At 55.3% G+C, this 22,466-nt stretch overlaps 1 protein-coding gene across 5 annotated transcripts in view; it reads left to right on the top strand.

Annotated features, from left to right (window-relative positions):
* Nucleotides 1-21,651, top strand: part of RORC (RAR related orphan receptor C) — a 69,410-nt gene extending 47,759 nt beyond the window's left edge. For 3 of the 5 annotated variants that reach the window (XM_044991870.1, XM_044991868.1, XM_044991871.1), the window contains 9 exons: nt 4,969-5,054; nt 5,526-5,667; nt 8,191-8,724; nt 9,731-9,852; nt 11,835-11,967; nt 12,808-12,915; nt 14,192-14,302; nt 15,837-15,946; nt 17,061-21,651. In XM_044991870.1, the coding sequence (XP_044847805.1) occupies nt 4,969-5,054; nt 5,526-5,667; nt 8,191-8,724; nt 9,731-9,852; nt 11,835-11,967; nt 12,808-12,915; nt 14,192-14,302; nt 15,837-15,946; nt 17,061-17,222 (1,508 nt within the window). In that variant the 3' untranslated portion in view covers nt 17,223-21,651. Of the gene's footprint in view, nt 1-4,968; nt 5,055-5,525; nt 5,668-7,207; nt 7,330-8,190; nt 8,725-9,730; nt 9,853-11,834; nt 11,968-12,807; nt 12,916-14,191; nt 14,303-15,836; nt 15,947-17,060 lie in introns of those variants that run through there. The other 2 variants (XM_044991869.1, XM_044991872.1) reach the window with 2 other exon arrangements.
* Nucleotides 21,652-22,466: the final 815 nt, after the last annotated feature.

Genomic DNA, 22,466 nt, shown 5'->3' with positions numbered 1-22,466 from the left:
GTGGGGGCCTTCAGGCAAAAGGTCTCTTGTGCGGTGTCATGACAAAGCTAATACTCTACTGAGTTGGTCATCCTATTTGTATAGATGTATCTGAAACTAGAGATATGAAATATAACTCTGAGGGCCTATTGTAATTATCCAAAGTGTGGGCCATTGATGGTGCTCTGGAATCTTGATGGCTCCCATCAACCAGGACAGTTGACTGTGGCTGGCTCTGTTTGCAGGCAGGCCTTTCTGTGAGCCAGGCTGGGGGGAATGAAGGCTTGGGGGTCCTACAGTGACATGTGATCATGTCACCTGAACTGGAATCCATCTTTAACCTGGTGTTTTTCCATTGAGAAGGAGGGGTGGGAACCCAGAGAGGGACGAAGGATTCCCGCCTTATGCAAAAGATATGCAAGTGGGTGGAACAGAACAAAGGGGGCGGCCATCATGAGAAATCCCCTAGCTACCACCTGAGCTGGAACAAGGGCTGTACCAGGGAGAAGGATTGTGCCCAGACTAGGAAGGCGTCCAGTCTGTGAAAGAATCATAGCCTATCTGGGTTGGAAGGGACCTCAGGAGGTCATCAAGTCCAACCCCCTGCTCAAAGCAGAAACATTGAGCATTGGCCTGCTAAACCCAGTGTGAGTTCAATCCGTGAGGGGACCACCTAGCGCAGGGGTTCTCAAACTGGGGGTTGGGACCCCTCGGGGGGGTCACGAGGTTATTACATGCAGGGTCGCGAGCTGTCAACCTCCACCCCAAAACCCCGCTTTGCCTCCAGCATTTCTGATGGTGTTAAATATATAAAAAATGTCTTTAATTTATAAGGGAGGGTCGCACTCAGAGGCTTGCTACGTGAAAGGGGTCACTAGTAAAAAAAAGTTTGAGAGCCACTGACCTAGGGATCTGGGGCAAAATCAGTACTTGGTCCTGCTAGTGAAGGCAGGGGGCTGGACTCAATGACCTTTCAGGGTCCCTTCCAGTTCTATGAGATAGGTAGATCTCCATATATTACAATCTCACTCTCAGAGATATAGTATCTGTATTCAGTTTTAGGCTTAGACTTGCATGTTTTATTTTATTTTGCTTGGTAATTCACTTTGTTCTGTCTGTCACCACTTGGAACCACTTAAATCCTACTTTCTGTATTTAATAAAATCACTTTTTCCTTATTAACTAACCCAGAGTAGGTATTAATACCTGGGGGGAGGGAAGGGTGGAAACAGCTGTGCTTATCTCTCAATCAGTGTGATAGAGGGCGAACAGTTTGAGTTTACCCTGCATAAGCTTTATTTGGGTTTAGACCCCATTGGGAGTTGGGCATCTGAGTGTTAAAGACAGGAACACTTCTTAAGCTGCTTTCAGTTAAGTCTGCAGCTTTGGGGCACGTGGTTCAGACCCTGGGTCTGTGTTGGAGCAGACGGGCGTGTCTGGCTCAACAAGACAGGGGGGTGGAGTCCCAAGCTGGCAGGGAAAGCAGGGGCAGAAGTAGTCTTGGCACATCAGTTGGCAGCCCCCAGGGGGGTTCTGTGATCCAACCCCGTCACACCCCTCCCTCCGGCTGAATCACACCTCGAAAGGCCGAGGGGAGCGGACTAGACAGGGCAGATCAAACATTTGTGACCCATCTAAGCCAGGATCTGGCCCCGCTTGCAACCCCGCCGATTCCATCTAGTCCCATGTCCTGCTTTGGCTGGAGGCTAGGAGAGAAGCAACTCCCTTCCTGACCCCTGCCCGTGCAATAGCCCTGGAGCCTGTGATTTACTAGCCTCTCTCCCTTAGCCTTTAAAGCCCTGTATCAGCGTGTTTGTGCCGATGGAAAGTTGTGGTGCTTCCCCCGCCCCGTGGCCCCATTAGCTCGCTCCTGCCGGGGGGCGATGGGGAGTTGTTTACCGGTACCTGCCTGCGAGCAGCAGGTAGGGGTTTTCACCTGTTGGTGTGTGGTGAGCAATGGAGGGGAGGCTGTGAGATTTCTCTGCCCTGGAGAAGTTTCTGCCTTCCTGCGCGGTGGGAGGTGCGTCCCAGTTGTGGGTTAGCGTCAGGCAATCTGCTGCCTGCTGAGGTTTCGAAGACGATGGGGGGACGAGTTCTCGGTCCTTATTTAGGGCGCCGATCGCCTGGGTTCATTACACAGTGGGGGGGGGGGGAGGGGGACATCGATAAGGGAAGCTCTAGAGAGGAAGAACAAACCAAATGGGCGCCTGGCGTATCGCAGAGCAAACTAGCGCAGGAGCTGGGCCGGTGCCAGGCGGCTGCCTGCGGGGGGCGGGGAGGAGACGCTCGGGAAAGCAGCCGTTGGGCCTGGAAGGTGCGGGCTGTGGTTACGCATGGCCCTTCGCAAGGGGCTTTCATCTGAGGGACTCAGAGCTCTTTGATGCTCACAGCAACCCGTGACCAGAGGCCCAGGGGGGTTAGGAAGATGCAGCAGCTGCTGTGCTGCTTCTCATCCCTGTTGGATCAGCCCCTCCCAGAGCTCGGCATGGATCCCAGGAGTCCTGATGCCCCAGCACCCCGCTCTAACCACTAGACCCCACTCCCCACCCAGAGCTGATGATAGAACCCAGGAGTCCTGGCTCCCAGCCCCCCACTTTAACCACTAGACCCCACTTCCCTCTAAGAGCTGGGGATAGAACCCAGGACCCAGATTCCCAGTCTTCTGCCTCACATACCCTCTCTCTCCCCCTTTCCAGCTTAATTTTTGGCATCGCATTCCTGCCACAAAGCAGCAGGGAACTCAGTGCGTCAGTGCCCACAAACCCTTTGCTGTCAGCAGAGCCCCCAACCCATGGGCCTCGACCCTCGGATACAAGCAGACTCGGTGCCAAAGACTCTAAGCCCCAGTGACACTGGTCGGACCCTGGGCGTGTACGCACGAGCAGGGCGCGATTCCCCGGTTTACTCCAGGCTGTTTATTCATAGTCCCGACCCTCCTTTAAAACTGTGCGCCAGCCCCCAGCCCCCTAGCAGTGACAGGCCTGGGGGTTTTGCAAGAGTTATTTTCTTGCCCTTCTGGGGAAAATTTACCCTGCACCGGATTCCATGAACAGCAGTCTGGGGCCAAACACATGCACAGCCATAGCCCCGCCCCAAACGGCAGCCCCGCCCCTCCTTGGGCCAGCAGCAGGTTTGAATCCCCTGGGAACGAGGCTGTTCACACCTCTCCGAGCTGTGGGTGTAGGCTGTCTGCAGATTCAGGCAGGCATTGGTTGCACTCGGGGCCCGTTTTCTGTGCATCCTTGAGGAGTAACTTTTCTTGTTTAAATGAAAGCCGAATTTCGGTGCTCATCCCCTAACTCCAGCAGCTGGGGCCTTAGGACAGACAACGGTGTCTATGCCTTGCCTTGATCCCCACAATACACCCCTGCTTATTACCGCAAGATCCTAGGTGTCTCAGTGTCTTCTGAGAGGATTTGTGTCTGTCCCAGGTGTTTCTCACCAGTGGTTACAGCAGGGTGTGCCGAGGAGGCTGGGAGCCAGGACTCCTGGGTTCTGTTCCCAGCACTCAGAGGGGAGTGCCAGGGCTGCCAATCCAGCTCCCTAAGGAAAACCCCCTGGCGAGCAGAGTGCCCAGGCAGCAGCTGCCTGCGAAGGGGTTAAGGGGGCCCCCGCAGGCCTGGCTGGCCGATTATGAGATGATCTCCAGGTTATGTAACCGGCCATCATGTGACGATAATCTCCAGGGGGTGGGCAGGGCGCTTAGGGCTATTGCCAGTCTGCGACTTGATGGCTCTTCCCAGCACCCAGGACACTCTGCTGCCCTCCCGGATGGGCCCACGGCCTTCCCTGCCCTCCAGGAAACTGGTGCCCTGGCCCATCCAGAGCTCCAGCTGCCTGTTGTTCTCTCCACGGTCCCGCCGAAGGGTGGGGATGGGGACCCTAGTTAGGTGGCTCTTGGGTGATTGTCTGGGGTCGCCGTCCTGCCCTGGCTCCCTTGTGACCCGCCCTTTCTCCCTGGCGTTCCCCACCCCGCGCCCTTGGCTAGATCAGCCAGCACCGGCCCGGCTCGGAGAAGGCGTCGTCATGCAGAGGGATGTGCTACGGAGCCACGCTGCCCAGTGGTTAGAGCAGTGGGCTGGGTGTCGGGACTCCTGGGTTCTGTGCTCTGCCTTCGGAGGGAGAGTGGGGTGGAGTGTATGAGGCGTTAGGATATCAGGATCCTGGCAGGTTTCTGTTGCTGACCCTCAGCGGGCTGGGAGCCAGGACTCCTGGGTTCCATTCCCAGCTCTGCCCCTGCCTTGCTCTGTGCTTGAGCGAGTCCTTGCTGCTCCCCGTGCCTCAGTTTCCCCATCTGTGAAATCGACCCCTCTCCCTCCCTCCCGAGGCCACTGGGAGTGTGGCTGGGCTCTGCCCCTCTCTCCCTGCTGAGTTTGGCAGCTGGCTGGAAGGCGGGGGCGGGATTAGCAGAGGTACACCGTCTGAGTGACAGGCCCAGCAGCCAGTTGCTGGCCGGGCTGCGATCCCTGCGAATTGGTATCCAGCCGGGCAAGTGCCCCTGCGCCCTGGCCAGTCCCTGGAATCCGGGCATGGGAGGAAATGTGAGACGAGGGTGCCCCAGTGTGGGCAAACTCTGCGTAACAGCACTTTCCCGGGGAGCTGGCAAGGTACATCCTTCCTCTCTGTGGGCGCCAGCTTTCAGCCAAGCTAGTTTATTCACATAAAGGCTCCACCCGCAATCCTGGCGGCTGATTTAGCCATTTAAGGACCCCAGCTCTGCTCTCTCTTAAATGGGGTCACCCCCCCGGGGTTCATTGAGAGGGTATGTGTAATAGAACTCAGGCGTCCTGGCTCCCAGCCTCCCTCCCCAGCGCTAACCCACTAGGCCCCGCTCCCCTCCCAAAGCTGGGAATGGAACCCAGGAGTCCTGACTCTCAGCACCCCCCACCTCACTCGCTCTAAGAAGCATTAGACGACAGTGCCAAAGAGCCAAGCAAGGACATGCAGGGAGCAGCGCTCATGATCCCTCTCTCTCTCTCTCAATCCTAGCACAAATAGAAGTGATCCCGTGTAAGATCTGCGGGGACAAATCGTCAGGGATTCACTACGGGGTCATCACCTGTGAAGGCTGCAAGGTGAACAACACCCCAAATCCCCGCTCCCACTCCGCCGTCCTGCCCCCGCTTGCCAGATCTCTGCCACCAGGGGGCGCCCCAGGTGTGGGATTCCTTTCCAATTCCCTTAGCGCTTCCAAATACACAGAGCCCTGGAACAGCACCCCCCCCCCCAAGGGGCCGTGGGCCAGCCGTGGAGCAGATGCTGCCCAGGGTCTGCGGGACCATTGGAGTTCTGGCCCTGCTTTGCACCTGCCCAGCAGCTAAGCAAGCATGCCCTGGCCCCATGGCCCATTATCGCCACCCCCGGGCAGAGATCGGCCCATCATGGCTTGTTCAGCCCTGAGGCCAGTCAGCACCAGCCACTGTGTTGATTTTATGCCACAGATGCTCCTCCCCCGGGCGTTGGCACCCCTAGTTGGCTTCACACACAAGCCGCTGAGCCGCCGTGGTCAGTTTGGGTGTCTCTCTCTCCCCAACCCGTTGTTTCAGGGGTTTTTCCGCAGAAGCCAGCAGGGCAACGTGACGTACTCCTGCACCCGCCAGCAGAACTGCCAGATCGACCGGACCAGCCGCAACCGCTGCCAGCACTGCCGGCTGCAGAAATGCCTCAGCCTGGGGATGTCCCGAGATGGTAAGATGTTTGAAACAGCTGCCAGGCCCCACCCCAGAAGTGGCTGCATTTCAGTGCTGAGTGAAGGATCCCTGTTTAAACAGCTGCCAGCCGCACCCCAGAAGTGGCTGCATTTCAGTGCTGAGTGAAGGATCTCTTAAAACAGCTGCTGCCTCCCACCCCAGAGGTCCCTACATTTGACTCATTTCTTATGCCCTGAAGTTAAAAATACCTGGCTCTGGCTGTAAAAATATGGAGATTTCTTTTGCTTCTGCCCTTTAGTCCATCATCCCAGTCTCTCATCTCTGACAGTGGCTGGTACCAGCTGCTTTTTGAGTTTTTCAACAAAAAACTGTTTTTGGGAGAGGGGGTGTTAAATGTGGTTTTCAGTAAAAAAACAAACAAAAAACCCCAATTTTTTGTTGAAAGTAAAACATTTTAACCAAAAATGTTCAGTTCTTGACCAAAAATTGTTCAGTTTTTGGTTTAAAAAACTTAAAAATGTCATTGGGAAAGATTTTTTTTCTGTAGAAATGTTTCTCTTTGACCACAAGCCATTTATCACCAAAAATCCATGAGGCTGGACAAACGGCAGCCGGCTTCTGTCACAATCCCAAATCCTCCAGTTTAAGAGGCTCAGTGGGTGAGAGTTTAAGCTGCACCCCCTGCAGGTGCTGATGAGAACCTGCAGCCCAGGTGCCCACCCTCTTCCTTCTGTGCTGCTCTAAGGGTTGAAAGCACCTCCCAGTGTAACTTGGAGCAGCCTCGCTGGCCTCTATGTCTGTGCTATTATCCCTATTGTGCAGATGGGGAAACTGAGGCACAGAGCGACCCAGCTTGTAGCAAAGCAGGGAATTGAACCTAGGTTTTATGAGTCAGAGATTAGCACCCGAATCAGTGGGCCAAACTCTCTCTAAGTTATAGCAGCTTCTGCAGAGTTACCTGTGGCTTGTGGCACAGGGCAACTTAGCCATTAGCTGCATGTGCTCTGGCCCCGCCCCCAGCATGCCCCCTACGTGGGGGCGGGGTCTGTGGAAGGCAGCCAATGGCAGCACAGCGCCAGAGCCAGCAGAATCCCCCCTCAGCCTTTGCGGGCTGCAACGGCCTCTGAACGCCAGCAGAGCGGCGCACAGGAGCCGGGACAAGAGCAGGGGAACCGCCCTCCTTTCCAGCCTTCATTCTCTTCCGCCCGCTGGGCATAAAAAGGTTCGACGCCAGACTTCTCAGCAGAGGAGGAGTCCTCGGGCTGGGGATTATTAAAGGTGCTAAAAAAGCTACAAGCGGAGGCCGAAGGAAGTGAAAGAGAAGTGCAGATAGCGAGAGTTCGGGCTGGTTAGGTAGCACCGTCAGCGCACAGCCCGGAGCCAGGCAGCGGGGGAGGCAGGGGGGTTAAACCAACCAGGAGGAGAGTGAAAGTCACACAAACACACACACCCCCACCGACCCAATCCAAGGAGGATGGAAAAAGTAGCTCAAGCCTTTAGCTGGGTGTCTCTCGGTGGTGAGTATGTAGGTCGCTCGAGAGAGCCAAAGAGCCCGACCACGTGGCACATGCGATCAGCCTCCCGCTGCGACCGCGGTTCCTCTCTGCAGCTGGGTAGATGAGGCTCCTGCTCAGGCACGCGACCACATACAGACCCACACGACCACACGCAGAGGACACACCGTTGTCCCCGCTCCCAAGTGAGTGCGCCCAGATCCTGAGATAGCCGTCCCCCGCCCTAGATCCTGGGCGCTTCCCTAGCGCGAGGGGTCTCAGGCTGGGAGTCGCTCCCCCTGCTTTTCCCAGATTGCTGGAGGGGAGGGAGCAGCTGCCAAGCTGGGAGCTTCTGGGGGCAGAAAATCTGCGAATCGCCGCTCTGGGACCTTTCATCCCCAAGGATCCCAAAGCATTTTATACCCCCGGTGATCGGCCACCTCTGAAATGCAGCCACCTCTGGGGTGGGCTGTGGGAGCTGTTCAAGCAGCCGCAGAGCAGTGTTGTCCTAGGGTGAGAAGTGAAAGGGATTGGAGCCGCGGGGCAGAGTGTAAATGAGCCGAATTGCAGCCCTGCTCCAGGGAAAACGCCCAGGGCTCGCTAGAGATCCAGGTTGCATCCCGTCCGCTTGGGGTGCTTTGCTGCTGGAGGGGAGTGATGGGGGTTCGTTACTGACTTGTTGGGGGGAAAGCACCCCTGTTAGGTAGTCACCCCCCTGCTGCACCACCGCTGGTGTCCCCCCATCCCATCCAAGTGCTGCCTGGGCCCCTTGCTTAACAGAACAAACTCGGTGGGTCTTGATAGGCACAAGGAGCCAGACTCCACCGCTGTCAATGAGAGCAGCTCCTCTGCCCTTTCCGTCCCTGGCAGCTCGCTGCAGGCTCCTTATGGGACCCGCTGCCCCGGTAAGGCTCCTGGATTTCCCAGGAGATGGAGGCCGCTGCTCAGGACCTCCGGGGAAGCGGCTGGGAGGGAGGGAGCCCAGGGCCCCTCCCAACGGCTCCGGCTGTGAACACAGGGTCGGTCTCAGCCCCGACTCGACTCATCCCTGCCCTTTCGTTCTCCAGCCGTCAAGTTCGGCCGCATGTCCAAGAAGCAGCGCGACAGCCTCCACGCCGAGGTGCAGAAGCAGCTGCAGCAGCAGCAACAGCAGCAGCAGCAAGGCGGCGAAGCGGTGGCCCCGGCCTACTCCCTGGGCCTGGCTAACGGGCAGCTCAAGCTGGCCTCCTCCCCAGACCTGCTGGAGTCCTCAGGCTGCTCCACGGCCCTCCTGAACGGACAGGCGCGGCTGAGCCAGTCTCCGGACGAGACGGCGGCTCTGGCCTACCCCAACGGACTGGCCAAGGGCCACAGCCGGCTGAGCGACAACCAGCGCGGCCCCTTTGCCAGGGACTACAGCCCCGAGCGGATCAAGATGGAGAGCAGGGCCAGCGTCTTCTACGCCCGGGAGATGCCGGCGTCGCCAGACCTCTCCCGGCTGGACATCGGCGGGGGCAAGCGGGGCCAGGCCGGGGGCGACGTCGGGGAGACCGTTGACTTCTACACGAGTCCCAACTTCACCAGCATCCTGGAGTCGCCCAATTCCTCGGTGACGGAGATCGGTGAGTCTCCTGGGGCAGGAACGCCCGGCGGGGCAGCCTCGGCCTTCTAGGGATCCCCACTCCGGCCGTGTTACTGGGGGGGCGGGGGTGGGGTTCACCATCCACACAGGGATTACGGGTCTTCTCCAGCTGTAAGCAGCAAGCTCAGTCTCTTAGCTTCAGCTGCTCTTCGTTCTCTTGGCCTTGGATTCGATCCCCGGTGACAACTCAGATGATGGTTCTTACACTCATCTCCCATCGTTCCATAGAATCAGAGAAGATCAGGGTTGGAAGGGACCTCAGGAGGTATCTAGTCCAACCCCCTGCTCAAAGCAGGACCAAACCCAACTAAATCATCCCAGCCAGGGCTTTGTCAAGCCTGGCCTTAAAAACCTCTAAGGAATAGGGTGACCAGGCAGCAAGTGTAAAAAATCAGGACAGGGGGTGGAGAGTAATAGGTGCCTATGTAAGAAAAAACTCCAAAAATCGGGACTGGTGACATCTGGTCACCCTGCTAAGGATGGAGATTCCACCACCTCCCTAGGGAACCCATTCCAGTGCTTCACCACCCACCTAGTGAAAAAGTTTTTCCTAATATCCAACCTAAACCTCCCCCACTGCAACTTGAGACCATTACTCCTTGTTCTGTTATCTGGTACCACTGAGAACAGTCTAGATCCATCATCTTTGGAACCCCCTTTCAGTCCATGGGTTGTCCATGGGAACATCCTGCACCATATCAGAGGATAACAGCCTACTGCAGCTATCAGCTAGTGGAGTTACTCCCCCACTGACACAGGAGAGGCCCATGTTTTTAACACTGCAGATTCAAACCCTGCTAAGTGCCGGGCTGGGGGGAGGGGCAGATTGTTACACACAGGGGCCTGCATGCCAAGGTTGGCAGTGCAGAGCGATAGACTCAGGAAACCACAGAAAAAACTGAAGGGAGAATCAGGGCTGTGGCCCAGGGACAGGCCCAGCCGTTCCCCGCGCTCCCCCTCTGAGCCTCGCTGCCTGCTGTCCGCAGAGCACCTGACCCAGAATGTCCTCAAGTCCTACCGGGAGACCTGCCAGCTGCGCCTGGAAGATCTGCAGCTCCTGAGGCTGGAGACGTTCTCGTGGGATGAAGTCAGGAGCTACCAGAAGAAGGTGAGATGGGGGGTGGGGGCTGGGAGCTGGTGGAGTCTCCTGCCAAGGGTAAGTGCAGTGACTTTTGTGCTCGACTGACGCCCGGCACGGGATAAGCTGGTAGCCAGATAACCTGGGAACCCAGCCCGCCGGGGTATGAAGCTAGGATAAACACCTCCCTTCCAGCTCGCTAAGGGATCAGTGGGGAATGTAGGCAGAGCAGCAGGAAGGCTTCCCAACCCCAAGATCCATTACGTGGCCCGGTTAAGGCTGGGCCGGCGACTGGGCAGGAGGCAGCGTGTCTAAGGGTTTTGCTGAGAGAAACGACTGATGTTCTGCTCTTGGCTCTGATTGACTCTCTGGCCTTTGGGCAAGTCCCTTATGGCCCAACTTGTTCCAAACTGAATCAGCTTTTCCAGGAGTAGAATCAGACTGTCCACCTGGAAATAGCCCAGGGGGATTTAAACAGAGAAGGGAGGGATGGTTCTTTTACAGATGTTCTAGACCAGCCTGCAGGATTTTCTAGCAAGGATATTAAATTCTATAAGGTTGGCTTAAAAATTCTCTCCAGAGGATGATCTCTTCTGTTCAGGTCCATGGGACCTTACTAAATTTTGGACGACTTTCCCAGAGGGGCTGCCTGTAAATTGTCTTCCTAAATGACACCAGTTCCTCTGCTGGTGTTTCCTCTTGTACTGCGGTGGAAGAGCCTATAGCAAAGAGTTCTTAGCTGGCACGAAGCCCGAGCAAGTTTGCGGTCAGGGCCGGCTCAGCGCTGGCTGCAAGAGGGGACTCGGCTGAGTGACCCAGCGCGTGGTGTCTCTGACCTTTCGTGGCACTTTGGGGTTTAACATCTGCCGTGTAGGGCCGATGCTCCCCTTTATTGTTTATCGAGACTTCATTCAGCGCGCAGGGTTTTGTGTGAGTCACTGTTTGCTCGGCTGGGTTCAGCTGAGGACTTCACAATAAAATCAAGGGATGGGACAGAGGGAAGAAAATGAGTTTGTTTGATTCAGCAGCTAATTAAGATCCATTAACTAAATGGGAACCTCTGTCTGGTTCGCTAAATGCTTCATCAGCTTTCCAGACGCGGCCAAGTCGTTTCGGAGCAATTCATAATGGCCCTGGCATAGGAACATTGGGATCAATACAGACTCCAGCTTTGGGCCCGGTGGGGAGAGGACAGGAAAATGGCTAATGAATGAGCAACCGCTGGGCTTCTGTCCTCTGCGGAGGAGACTAAAGGGTTAACTGCCCTGGCAGGACTCCTGGGGTCACAGGTGCAAAGTGCAGTAAAAGGGGCTGGTTGAAAATATTCCGTTGTAAATGGTTTGGGGCAGAAACTTGCGGTTTCGACTCAGTGACATTTTGCGCGGGAAATGCCCCCTTCTCACGGGAAATTTCAGTTTTTCATCAAAAAAACGAATGCCCCCAAAATGGAAAATTTCGGTTGAGAAATGGCCCCCGCGGCGACTCATGGCTCTGTTCTCCTCTCTGGTCTGGGCTCTCCGGCCAGACTTCATCCCCCACATTCCACCAGGGCCAGGGACACCCATGATGGACCGCCTCCCCTCGCCAAGAGGGGAGACCATGGTGCATCATGGGAGATGTAGTCTAACCAGGGAGCCTGGCCTATTGAGGAGAACAGGTGTCTGAGACACCCAGACTACAACTCCCATGAGGCACAGCGGCTGTATTACCAAATTGAACTATTTCATTTCTTTGATTGTTTGCCAACAAGTGGGCTTATGGGGCGCTTGCTCCACATGGGGTGGGGCACATGGGGTGGCCGCACCGGGCATGGCACACGGTTATGGGGCAGCCATGCCATGTGGCATGGGGCATGTGGGGTTTTGGGGCAGCCACACCAGGCATGGTGGGTGGGGTAAGGAGCAGCTGTGCTCTACAGGGTGTGGAGGAGCCAAGTGTCATGGGACATGGCCCATGGGCCGAGGGGCTGCCAGCCGTACAGCATGGTGCAGCCGTGGCCTTCTCTCTTCCAGTCCATGGAGGAGATGTGGGAACGCTGTGCCTGCCGCATCACGGAAGCCATCCAGTACGTGGTGGAGTTTGCCAAGCGGATGGGCGGCTTCATGGAGCTGTGCCAAAACGACCAGATCGTGCTTCTGAAAGCAGGTACGCGTCTGGAACTGCTGCAGCCAGGCCCCCGGCAGGGATGCCCCCTTTCCCCGGCTGGGTCAATAAAGAGGCCATCCCTTGAGCTCTCCGTGAGAACAGCCTCCCTGGGGAGCAGACCCCACAGGCTCTGTATTCGGAGGCACAGCGCCCGGCCCGCAGGGGCTGTTTGCACCTGGATTTGTGCTCTGACTTTCAGCCCCATCTCCTGCTGCAAGAGCCCGTCGTGCAACCGGGGCTGCCGTGCCGGGCTCCAAACCATGAGCGTCCTTGGGTGGGAGCCACGGGCTTGGCCCACGTCCTGCACGGACGTCGTCTCCGATTGCACCTCCAGGGTGGACCAGACCCTGCGAATTGACCCAGCCGCTCTGAACGGGACAGCGTGACTCAGGCCACGTCTGCGCTGCAGTCGAGGGAGACAGGGTGACTGCATCCCTGCGCCAGCTTTAATCTAGCTAGCAGGGCTAAACAGCAGCAAAGCCGCAGCAGCGTGCGAGGTGGGGGGAGGTGTCCCTGTTTATGTGCTTGCATTGCGAGCCCCGGCCCATGCCGCCACGTCATGTCACTGCTATTTTCAGCCATGCTAGCGTGGGTAAAGCTAGCTCAGCCATGCCCATCCGGGCAGCGGACACCCGTTTGATAGCAGTGTAGAGGTAACCTCAAAGGCTGTGACACTCGGCCCCTACCCCCCAAACGGGCGGGAGATACTGTGCCTGGGGCTAGCTTACTTCCCTGGACCTCCCTGCTCTCATGCATAAAGGCAGAGGTGTTGGGACCTCCGCTAAGTCTGTTTACATTTGCAACTTCTTCACTGCCCCCCTCCCGGCTCTGTTTTTGCAGGCGCCATGGAAGTGGTTCTGGTGCGAATGTGCCGTGCCTTTAATTCGGAGAACAGGACAGTCTTCTTCGAGGGCAAATATGCAGGCCCAGAGCTCTTCAAATCGCTTGGTATGATTTCCGCGGTATTACGCTAAAGCCCAGAGGCCCCACTTTGTCCAGACACAGAGCAAGAGACGGTCTCTGCCCCAGAGAGCCCAGACTAATGCAACACGGTCATCTTCCTTTTACAGATGGGGAAACTGAGGCCCAGAGAGACAGACCAAGATTTTCAGAGGGTATTTGCTCCCATTTAGGTAGTGAAATGAAGCAGCCAGGTTTTCAGCAGTGCCCGGCTCCTCCCTTTGTTCCCAAGCTGGGTTGCTGAGCGTATTTGAAAACGCCTTGCCCAGGGTGTCAGCAGCCGAGCCAGGACTCGAACCCGCATCCCCTGAGTTCCCGTCCGGTGCCTTAACCACAAGGCCGCCCTCGATCTCTTGCTCTTGGGACCCCACCCCCACTTTATTACCCCAGCTGTTGGGAAGCCTCCTCTCCATTGTAAAGGGGTTTTCACTGTTCTGCTCCTCTTCGAACCCTGGGTGAGAAATTTCTCAAGGAAACGAGGCTGCACTAAGGCATAACCGCAATTCAAATGCGGCAGGCCGTGCCCAGCACCCCACCAGTACATGAGTCTGCTTGACAAACCCAGGTGTCTCTCTGCCAGCAGCCAATATTAATGTCTCTGCAGAGATAATCTCGGGATGGGGGGGTGATGGGCCCTTCCCAGCCAGAGCTGCCTGTGGAGGCCCCGAAGAAGACGCCTGCATTGGGTCACGTCCAGTATGATGCTCTGCTGTGTTCGATCCGGAGCGGTGCCTTTGATTTTTGCCCAGCTGATATCCAAGGGGCTGGTTGGCAACAAGCTGTGGAGCCCGTTTCCTTTCTAGGTCCCTGGTTCAAATCTAGCTCGTGGCGCTACGGCCCAACCAATGGCCGCTTAGGCTCCTTGGGCCAGTGGGCATCAGTTACTGTGTGTCTGGGCAGCGTCTAGTGACATGGGGTCTGACTGGGCTGAAGCCTTTGGGAACATTAATAACTTCGGTGGCCTCTGACCAGTTCCCGGTGGCCAGGCGTTCACAGCGCAGCAAACCCCCGTTGTTGCCAATCTCTGAAGAGAAGCAGAGGATTATATGAGCCCTGGAGATTGGACTTCCCTCCCCACCCCAGCGGGTGGAGGAGGCTTGTCCTGTGACCCCCGGGGGGACAATGCATCCTCACGATGCCTGTAGACCCTGTGGGAGGCTGGTTAGAGAGGAAGGCTAATCCCACCTCTGGGTGGTGCTGGAGCGGGGGCGGGGCCGCCCGGGAGGAAGCCGCAGGCGACTGATGGCTCTGCTCCGTTTCCCAGGGTGCAACGAGCTGATCGGCTCCATCTTCGACTTCGCTCACAGCCTGTGCTCGCTGCACTTCTCCGAGAACGAGATTGCCCTCTTCACCGCCCTGGTGCTCATCAACTCAAGTGAGTGTCCGCTGCGTCTGCTGGCCATCAGTCCTAGGGCCGCAGCCCCCATCGTGGGGAGGGGGGGGGATACCTGATGTTAATTGCCAAACAGCCACATAAGTAGAGCTGGTCAGAAAATGGTGGGGGAGGGGGTCCCTGGGAAATGTTGACTTTTTGACCCCTCCCCCATTCCACCCCCCCCTGGAAATATTTCACTTCATAATGGCACCGAGTAGGGATGTAAAGAGCGGTTTAAAAAGTTCACCGGTTAAACGATTAAAATTATATCGTTTAACCAGTTAACCATTAAGCGAGGTAGCTCCGGTGGGCCTGGCACGGTGGGGGCTGGAGCTGGGGCTCACTCCGGCTCTGGGGTCCCCCCAGCCCCGCCGGTATGCTGTGACCAGGGCTGGGGTCCTGCTGGTGCGGCCAGGGCTGGGGTCTCGCCTGCCAGTGCAGGGCTGCTTGGGTTAACGGGTTAAGGTTGGTTAACCTTTTACATCCCTAGCACTGAGGTGCCTCCCGGGATTTGTAGTTCAAGTGCCTTATGCTCCCATTCTCCTCTATGGGCTATGCTCTCTGGCTGGACTACAGCTCCCATGATGCACCATGCTCTCATTTGGTGAAGGGAAGCATCATGGGAAATGTAGTCCTCCCAGAGAACCCAGTCCATAGAGGAGACAAGGCGGATGAGGCACCGAAACCACCACTCCCATGAGGAACCGCAGCACCCCTGTAAATTGAATTATTTCAGCTTTTGGCCAAAAAATGTTTGGTTTTCGAGCAGTCAGTTTGACCGATGAAATATCACAATTTCAATGACAAAATTCCTGCAATCAAAACCCCCATTTTCCATCAAAAAATGATGGAACGTTTTCAACCAGCCCCTGCCCCCAAACCTTTTCCTTCCTGGTACCAGTGTCCTCTGCTCTCCTGCCAGCACAGGCGGGCAAGCGTCTGGGTTTCACCCTGAGGTGCCCATTTCCAAGTCAGCGCCGAGAGTGCCACCCCCCTCCTCCCCCATCTGCTCATGCGAATGGAACCAGAGGGAGACTGATGGGGCTTAAGAGTGACCCCTTCTCAGCCCGCTGCATCCTGCAGGCCATGCAACCCCGAGCCACCGTCCTCAGGGACCAGGGCTCAGATCCTGAAAGGGAGCTAGGCAGGGTTATTGTGGAGGGTGAGATGTCACTCCAGGCCCATTAGGAGGCCACTGACTAGCATGGGGCCAGGACCCCAGGGCTGAAACTGCAGAAAAGTTCGGCGGGAATCTCTGTTGCCACTGTGGGGTGTTTGTGGCTGGCCAGACGCTGTTGCAATCCTCAGCTCATGGATAACCCCAGCCTGGTCTGACCGCGGGGGCTGAGATCCATCCATCCTGCCCCTTAAACTGTCATGCAGCAGAACTCCGGGCTCTAGGGAGGCAATGTTCTCCCTCTGTCGTTCCGGTAGCATTGGCCAATGAAGAGAGGCGGGCGTGGGCCGAGAGAGACCCTGCCCCCCCGTCGGGCATGGGAAATGCTCATCGGTGCCTTCTCCTGTCTCGGTGCAGATCGGCCATGGCTGCAGGAGAAGGGCAAGGTGGAGAGGCTACAGAATAACCTGGAACTGGCCTTTAAACACATGTTACGGAAAACCCACCGGGAAGGCATCCTGGCCAAGGTAGGTGCGCGGTCCCACGGCCTTACCTGCCTCCTCTGTCGCAAGCCACACGCCCTGCGGCGCAGGGCACCTCTCGAATGCTGCTGGTGGTGGGAAGCCCAGGAGCAAGGACTTGAGGGCCTGCTTCTGGGTCCCTTTACTGTGCTAGTGGGCCCCCAGCGCTCCCATGCTGGAAGGAGCCAGAAGGGGAGGGAGGCTTGGGCTGCTGGACCTGTAGCTGGTTACACGTGTCCAGTGTGGATCGGGGGCTGGGTGGCTGAGGGGAGAGATCTGCGCTGAGCAGACGATACGCTCAGGTTGGACATTAGGGACTCTCACTAGAGGATTCTGGGTAATTATGCAAATGTTCGGTAGAGGTGGAGGGTTCCAAAAATGGGCTCATACTCACAGACCGGCAGCAGGCAGCAGAGCACACGCGCACAAGCACGCACATGCACACACTCACACACTCTGTCACACACACGGGAGCACATGCCTGTGCACACACATGCGCGCGCGCACACAGTCACATGCACATGTGTACCATGCATGCACACACACACACTTCCACAGGCACACACACACAGTCTTGCACACACACACGTGCTCTCACTCTGTCACACTCACACACTCAAATGCACACATGCACACATTCGCACGCACACTCACACGCACATGTGCTCACACTGCCATACACATACTCTTACACACTCACATGTACACACACACTTTCACATGCACATGCACACACTTGCACACAGGCACATGCGCTCACACTGCCACACACATACACTGTCACACACTCACATGCAATGTGCACCATGCACGCGCACACACTTTCACAGATGCGCGCGCACATTTTCACAGATGCACGCACACACTCTCGCATGCACATGCACACGCATCCCCAGACATGTTCAGCAACATCACAAGAGCTCACAGAAGCCCCAGGCGTTGCCAGGCCAGTTACTGCCCTGATCAAGCTGAGACCTTCTGAACTCGTTTCACCCACCGAGCGGCTTTGGCTCCCCGAGGCCCCATTGCCAACGGACTGCCGTGTTGGCCTGCGAGTGCTCAGCAGAGGGGCGGGGGCCTGGAGATCCGTGTTTATGCCGCGTGCCTCTCTCCTCTGTAGCTGCCGCCCAAAGGGAAGCTGCGCAGTCTGTGTTACCAGCATGTGGAGAAGCTGCGGTCCTTCCGGCAGATGTACCCCATCATCGTCCACGCCGTGTTCCCCCCGCTCTACAAAGAGCTCTTCAGCTCCGAGTGCGAGCTCCAGGGAGCGGCGGCAGAATGATCCCCGTGGGAGGCCGGTGCTCAGAGATCGACTCCCACCTCGCGCCGGTCTGTCGCCCCCACCCCCACCCCGGGATGGGAGGTGGCAGGGGATGGGGAGGGTTGGACCAAATTAGAACCTGCTCCCTCCCATCCCCTCCCAAACAGCACAGCAGAGGGGTGCGGTGCAGGAGGGGGTGCAGCCAAGTGATCAGAGCAGACAGCTGGGAGCCAGGACTCCTGGGTTCCATGCCCACCTCTGCCACCAACCTGAGCAAGTCACTGCCCCTTTCTCTGGGCCTTGTTCCTCTCTCTTTAATGCAGGGGGGAGGGAGACCCCCTCCCACACACTCAATGGAGGTGGTGGGGTGATGCTTAAACAGCCTCGTGAAGCTCTTTGAGAGTCTCAGCTGGCAGGTGCTACCGAGGCACAAAGTATTACTGGGGAGACGCCCTGAGCCGAGACCCCAGAGGGGCTGAGATCAAGGAGCTCGCTAGCTTTTGCTGTAACATATTCAGGGCCAAGGAAAATACACTGCCCACCATATTACTCCAGTGACTAGAATCTAGCGACCGGCCCGGGTAGTTCAAATACCTCATTTTTATTTTTATTTGTATTTGTTTTGGTCTCCTTACAGATTTGTGGCAGGAGAATTTTTAACCAAGCTGTTTTAAGATAATAATTGTACATAACATAGAGATCTATTTTTAAACGTTTGCCTTGACGTCTATCCTGCAGCACCAGGGGACCAGCCCCCACCCGGCCAAGCTCTTGTATTTCTTATTAATGTCCAGCAATTGACCAGAAATTGCAGCTTGGTAGAAAGTTTGCTGCGCACTCTGCTGCCCCCTGCTGGAAAGAATCCCCATCCCCATGAAATTCTCAGGGTTTCAAACCCAACGATATGTTTTTACTCATAGTAAAATATATATATATATATATAGATACTGTATAAAGTTAATATAATAAAAGGCTGGTTTTTAATGTTAAGGCTATTTTTGGAAAGCAACAGATTCTAATTTTCTTAAGTAGGGGGCTTTTACTGAGCGGGAGCTGAAGGTTGTTTACAAGGAGACTGATTTTCAAAATGGCCTTTTTCTAAAAGAGCTTTTGCAACCCAGTAAAACGATTGCTGGGGAGTTGTACCGCTGGGATTCGGAAGCACAGACACCACGATGGGAGGCCGTCCATGGACCTCAGCCGGCTCTGGATCAAGCCAGTAGATCGTGCAGGCACATGCCTAACCTCAAGGCTGCGGTCGGTCCCGCTGATTTCACAGGCCATTGTCCCATAGACGCTGTGTGACATCGCCGTGAGGGGACGGCACTGCTGAGGGTTTGCAGAATCAAGCCCCACGTTCCTTGTCTCGGCTCTTCCATTGCGCACGAGCACCGTGGAGCAAACCCCAAGGAAGGGGGGTGTTTGGCCCCTGCCCGCTGATGCTCACCCCGCTCGCACGTGCCTCTGACGATGGGACATGACCCCCGGGGGCTGCAACATAGAGTCCAGCAGCCGACGCGTTTCACTGAGAGGGCTGCAGTGAGGTCAGGGCCGGTCTATGCTGCAAGGATTGGGGGGTGGTTGCAGATTTAACCTTTCTAGCTCAGGTACCCATAGCAGCCAAGGCAGAGCAGCGTGAGCAGTGACCCACAGTTCTGCACAGGCTTGTACAGCCTGTGCTGCCGTGGCGTCATTGCCCCGGTACCGCAGCCAGCTAGAGCCGTCAGGGCAGACCCACCCAAAGGGTCTGAGTTCCAGATGCCCAGCTGTGGCTAGGGGGGTGAAGGGCATCCCTGGGGAGAGGCATCAGCACAGACCAGTGTACCACCCTCCGTTTAGTCTCTGCATACCTGCCTCTACCTTCATGTCCGGTTTGCCGCCTCAACCTCTGTCCTGCCCGTGCGAATCCTTTGCCCTGTTCGAAGCACTTTGCCCATCTAGCAGAGAAGCAGGAAAGCTAAAGACGGGGAAAGATTTGCTGGGTCCCATCTTCATCTGCTGCAGGGCCGTACCCATAAATCTCTGTACAACTGGCGTTCATGCCAGGCCTGTCTCTGTCCCTCCCGAGTGAGCCTGGCAGCTCAGCGGCCTGTGTTCTGTAGCTCAGGCAATGCAGGGACTGGCTTTTAGATCCAGAGATGCTACGTTCACCCGCCCGCCTCCAATAATCCATCTGTGTGTCTCATGTAACAAGCCCCAAATCTTTGTCCAGCCGAGATCTAAGCAGCCCAAGCAATATTTCTCCTCCCACAGCCCAACAGTTCTGTCCTCGGCTTTTTCTCCACCTTTTCTCCTTCCTTTCATCTCATCTCCTGACTCCTGGACATCGTCTGGCTCTTTCCATTTACCCGGCCAGCGTTTGCTGCTGTTTGAGCTGATGCGGTCCCGTCTTGCATGAAAATCCAGGGGCGAGGACACCGCGAGAGCTGGCAAGGGAGCAGAATTCTTTGCCGGTCTCCAGTCCCAAAGCAGTCGGCTTAATGAGCCGTCTCCTCTCAACTTGCACTTTTAAGATTATTCAGCGAGAGCTTTACAAAAAGGAAGGTTGCACTTCGTTTGTCACCAGAGTCTAAGAAAGGCCTAATTAACGATGAGAAACATGCCTGGACTCCGGGCTGGTTGTCTTGCTGGGTGGGTGCTGGACTCGGAATTCATGGAGGAGCAGCTGATGCTCGCGAGCATTCGGAATGGGCAAACAAGAGCCGCCTGGAAAATGCCAGTTATTTATTGTAGGAAATTTGTGGCTGTGGCGGGGAATCATTTCCCTCCCCCCCAAATCCTGAAGTTTCTGATCAAAATGTTTCCGTTTTCTATAGAAAAACCAGCCCCCGCCCCAACTTAGAACCAAACCCACGGAGATGTTCTTGTTAAAAATGATCAGCAACATGAAAAGGGGAAATTTTGACTTTTAAGACAAAAACACTTGAATTTTTTGACCAAAATCGTGGTCAAAAGCCATTTTTTGAAATTAAAAACATTGGCCTGGTTCTAAGTGAAGCCGGCTCCAGTATTACCGTCTAACAGGGCCTTTTTGCCACGAGCGTTTGGTTTTGAATCGACTCTCGGATTTATTTGATCATTTCAGCATTTCAGCGCGTACAGCCTAGAAGACACAGCCCCGTCCACTGTCAGGGGAAGTCTTCTGCAGTGGCTAGAACTCAGAACTGAGGAGCGCTGGGTTCAAATCCTGCCTCTACCACATTCACAGGCATTGCACACCTGCTGGGGTGGAGCCTGCCTGTCTGCCGTTGCTGGGTGGCCTCTCCACAGCAAAGCAGGGGTGGGTTGGCCGGTTGGTTCCCTGTTGCTGCTGGCAGGTTCTTTGGTGCTGGATTGGGTCCAAGGTGTAGCCATGCTGCAGAAGGTTCTGCGCATCCATTGAAGTCAATGGAAGGGGAAAGGGCTCCACCGTCCCTGAAAATCAGGCTGGGACACAGGTCTATGCACACAGACACACACAGGGAATATTTACAAGTGCCCAAGGGCCTGATTTTTAAAGGTGTGTGGGTGCCTAACTCCCTTTGAAGCCAACAGGTGTTAGGTGCCTAAATACCTTTAAAAATCAGGTTCTCAGTGACTTAGGAGCTAAGTCCCATTTTCAAAAGGGACTTGGGTACTTAGGCCCAGCACTTCAAAGAGAGCTGGGCGCCTAAACACCATTGTGGAACTGGGCAAACATCCTCCTGTCCTGCTGGTGTGAATCAGGAGTCAGTTCTGTTGAAGTCCCTGGAGGAACACCTATGCAAAACTGGGGCAAGCGAGATCAGAATCTGGGTCATTAATGGCAGTTCACCCCAGATTTGTAACAAACACCCAACTCCCTAAGCACTTTTGAACCTTGCACTGTCTGGATTTCAGAGGAATTAAATTGATCGACCCTCAAAACCATCTGCCTCTTTAAGAGCATCACTCCGGACAGTCCTGTTTCCAGCACAGTAAAAGACAATCAGACCCTCTCTGGCCTTAGGTCCTTTCTGAACATCTTCTAGCTTGATCCATAGCCGACTCTTAACCCAGCAAAACCCAGGGTGTCTGCTTCACCGTGCCGCTAACCGCTTTGCATTCATGTCTCGTTTATCATTGCTTTTTGGTTGCATTCTTTTAGTGTAAAAAACCCAATAATAATCCAAGACATCTAACCCGCAATATTGTCATTTTGTAAAATTGTTTTAAATATTTAAATATGTCGTCATGCCAGGTTTGTAAATATTTGAAAGTTGTAATTTTTTTTTTAATAGAGCGATCATTCTTTAAAAAAAAAAAAAAGAGGTTTTAGATTTTGTTTAATTTAATTCAACTGATGGTGCATTTTATTTTGTCTGTTTGTTTGTCGCCCAGGGTTATATGTTTACTTGCAAAGGTTTAAAAAAATATATTATTCAGAATGCACATTGTAATGAAAACGTTCTTGAAAAGTGTCCAGTTTTCTCTGCTATTTTCAATAAACTAGGTTGCCAAGAAATGGAGCCCGGCTGCTTATTTATGGCTCTGCGGATATTCATAGGGTTGCAAACTCATGTGGTTTTATCGCGAGTCTAGGGCTGTTTTGTTATTTACTAATTTTCACCGTCCTCTGGGGCATGGAGCTTGGTTTTCCTGCTGGGCGTATCTCTCCAAGCCAGTTCCCTGCCACCGCCAGGGCCTTGGGCATGGCCCGGATGGCTCTTTGCTCCCTTCCTGGTCTCTGCCTGTGCCGCACAATGCTTTAGTGTAACTAGAATTTTGGGGCTTATATGGGGCTGTTTGAAGGGACATTTATTGGCCTGTGATACACGAGGGGCCAGGCTAATGGTCCTGTCTGGCCTTAAACTCTTATGAAATCTCCGAGAACCTAGGAGTCCCGGTCACAGATCAGAGCCCCACTGTGCTAGGCACTGTACAGACATGGCCATGATCACCAAAGTGTTTTAGTAAAGCCCCAGCTTCTAGAGTCATGGGATGACGGGAGAGTTCATTTTTTAACAAAGCTGCTCGCCCTTGTGTGTGGGCAGAGGAAGGCTTGAAGTAGAGCGGTGGGGTGGTGTCAGAGTCTACCCTCACTTGAAACTGGGCGGTTTCAAAGTGAGGACCCGCATGTCTTCCCCCACCCCAAAATCCTAGGGTAGGTCTTCCCTTCGGCTGCCACCACCCGGTCAATTCCGTGGGCCGGGACACCCCTGTTTCCCCCCTTGGGAACACAGATCAATTCACAGAGGAGGAACCTTCCCCCTCCCCCCTGATTCAACTCCTTGAATCTCACACACACAGGGAAGCAGCCCACTTCCC

This window comes from Mauremys mutica, chromosome 17 (assembly GCF_020497125.1).
Source record: "Mauremys mutica isolate MM-2020 ecotype Southern chromosome 17, ASM2049712v1, whole genome shotgun sequence".
NCBI lineage: Eukaryota > Metazoa > Chordata > Testudines > Geoemydidae > Mauremys > Mauremys mutica.
Note: the sequence above shows the minus strand (reverse complement) of the source record. Positions and strands in the feature narration are given on the sequence as shown.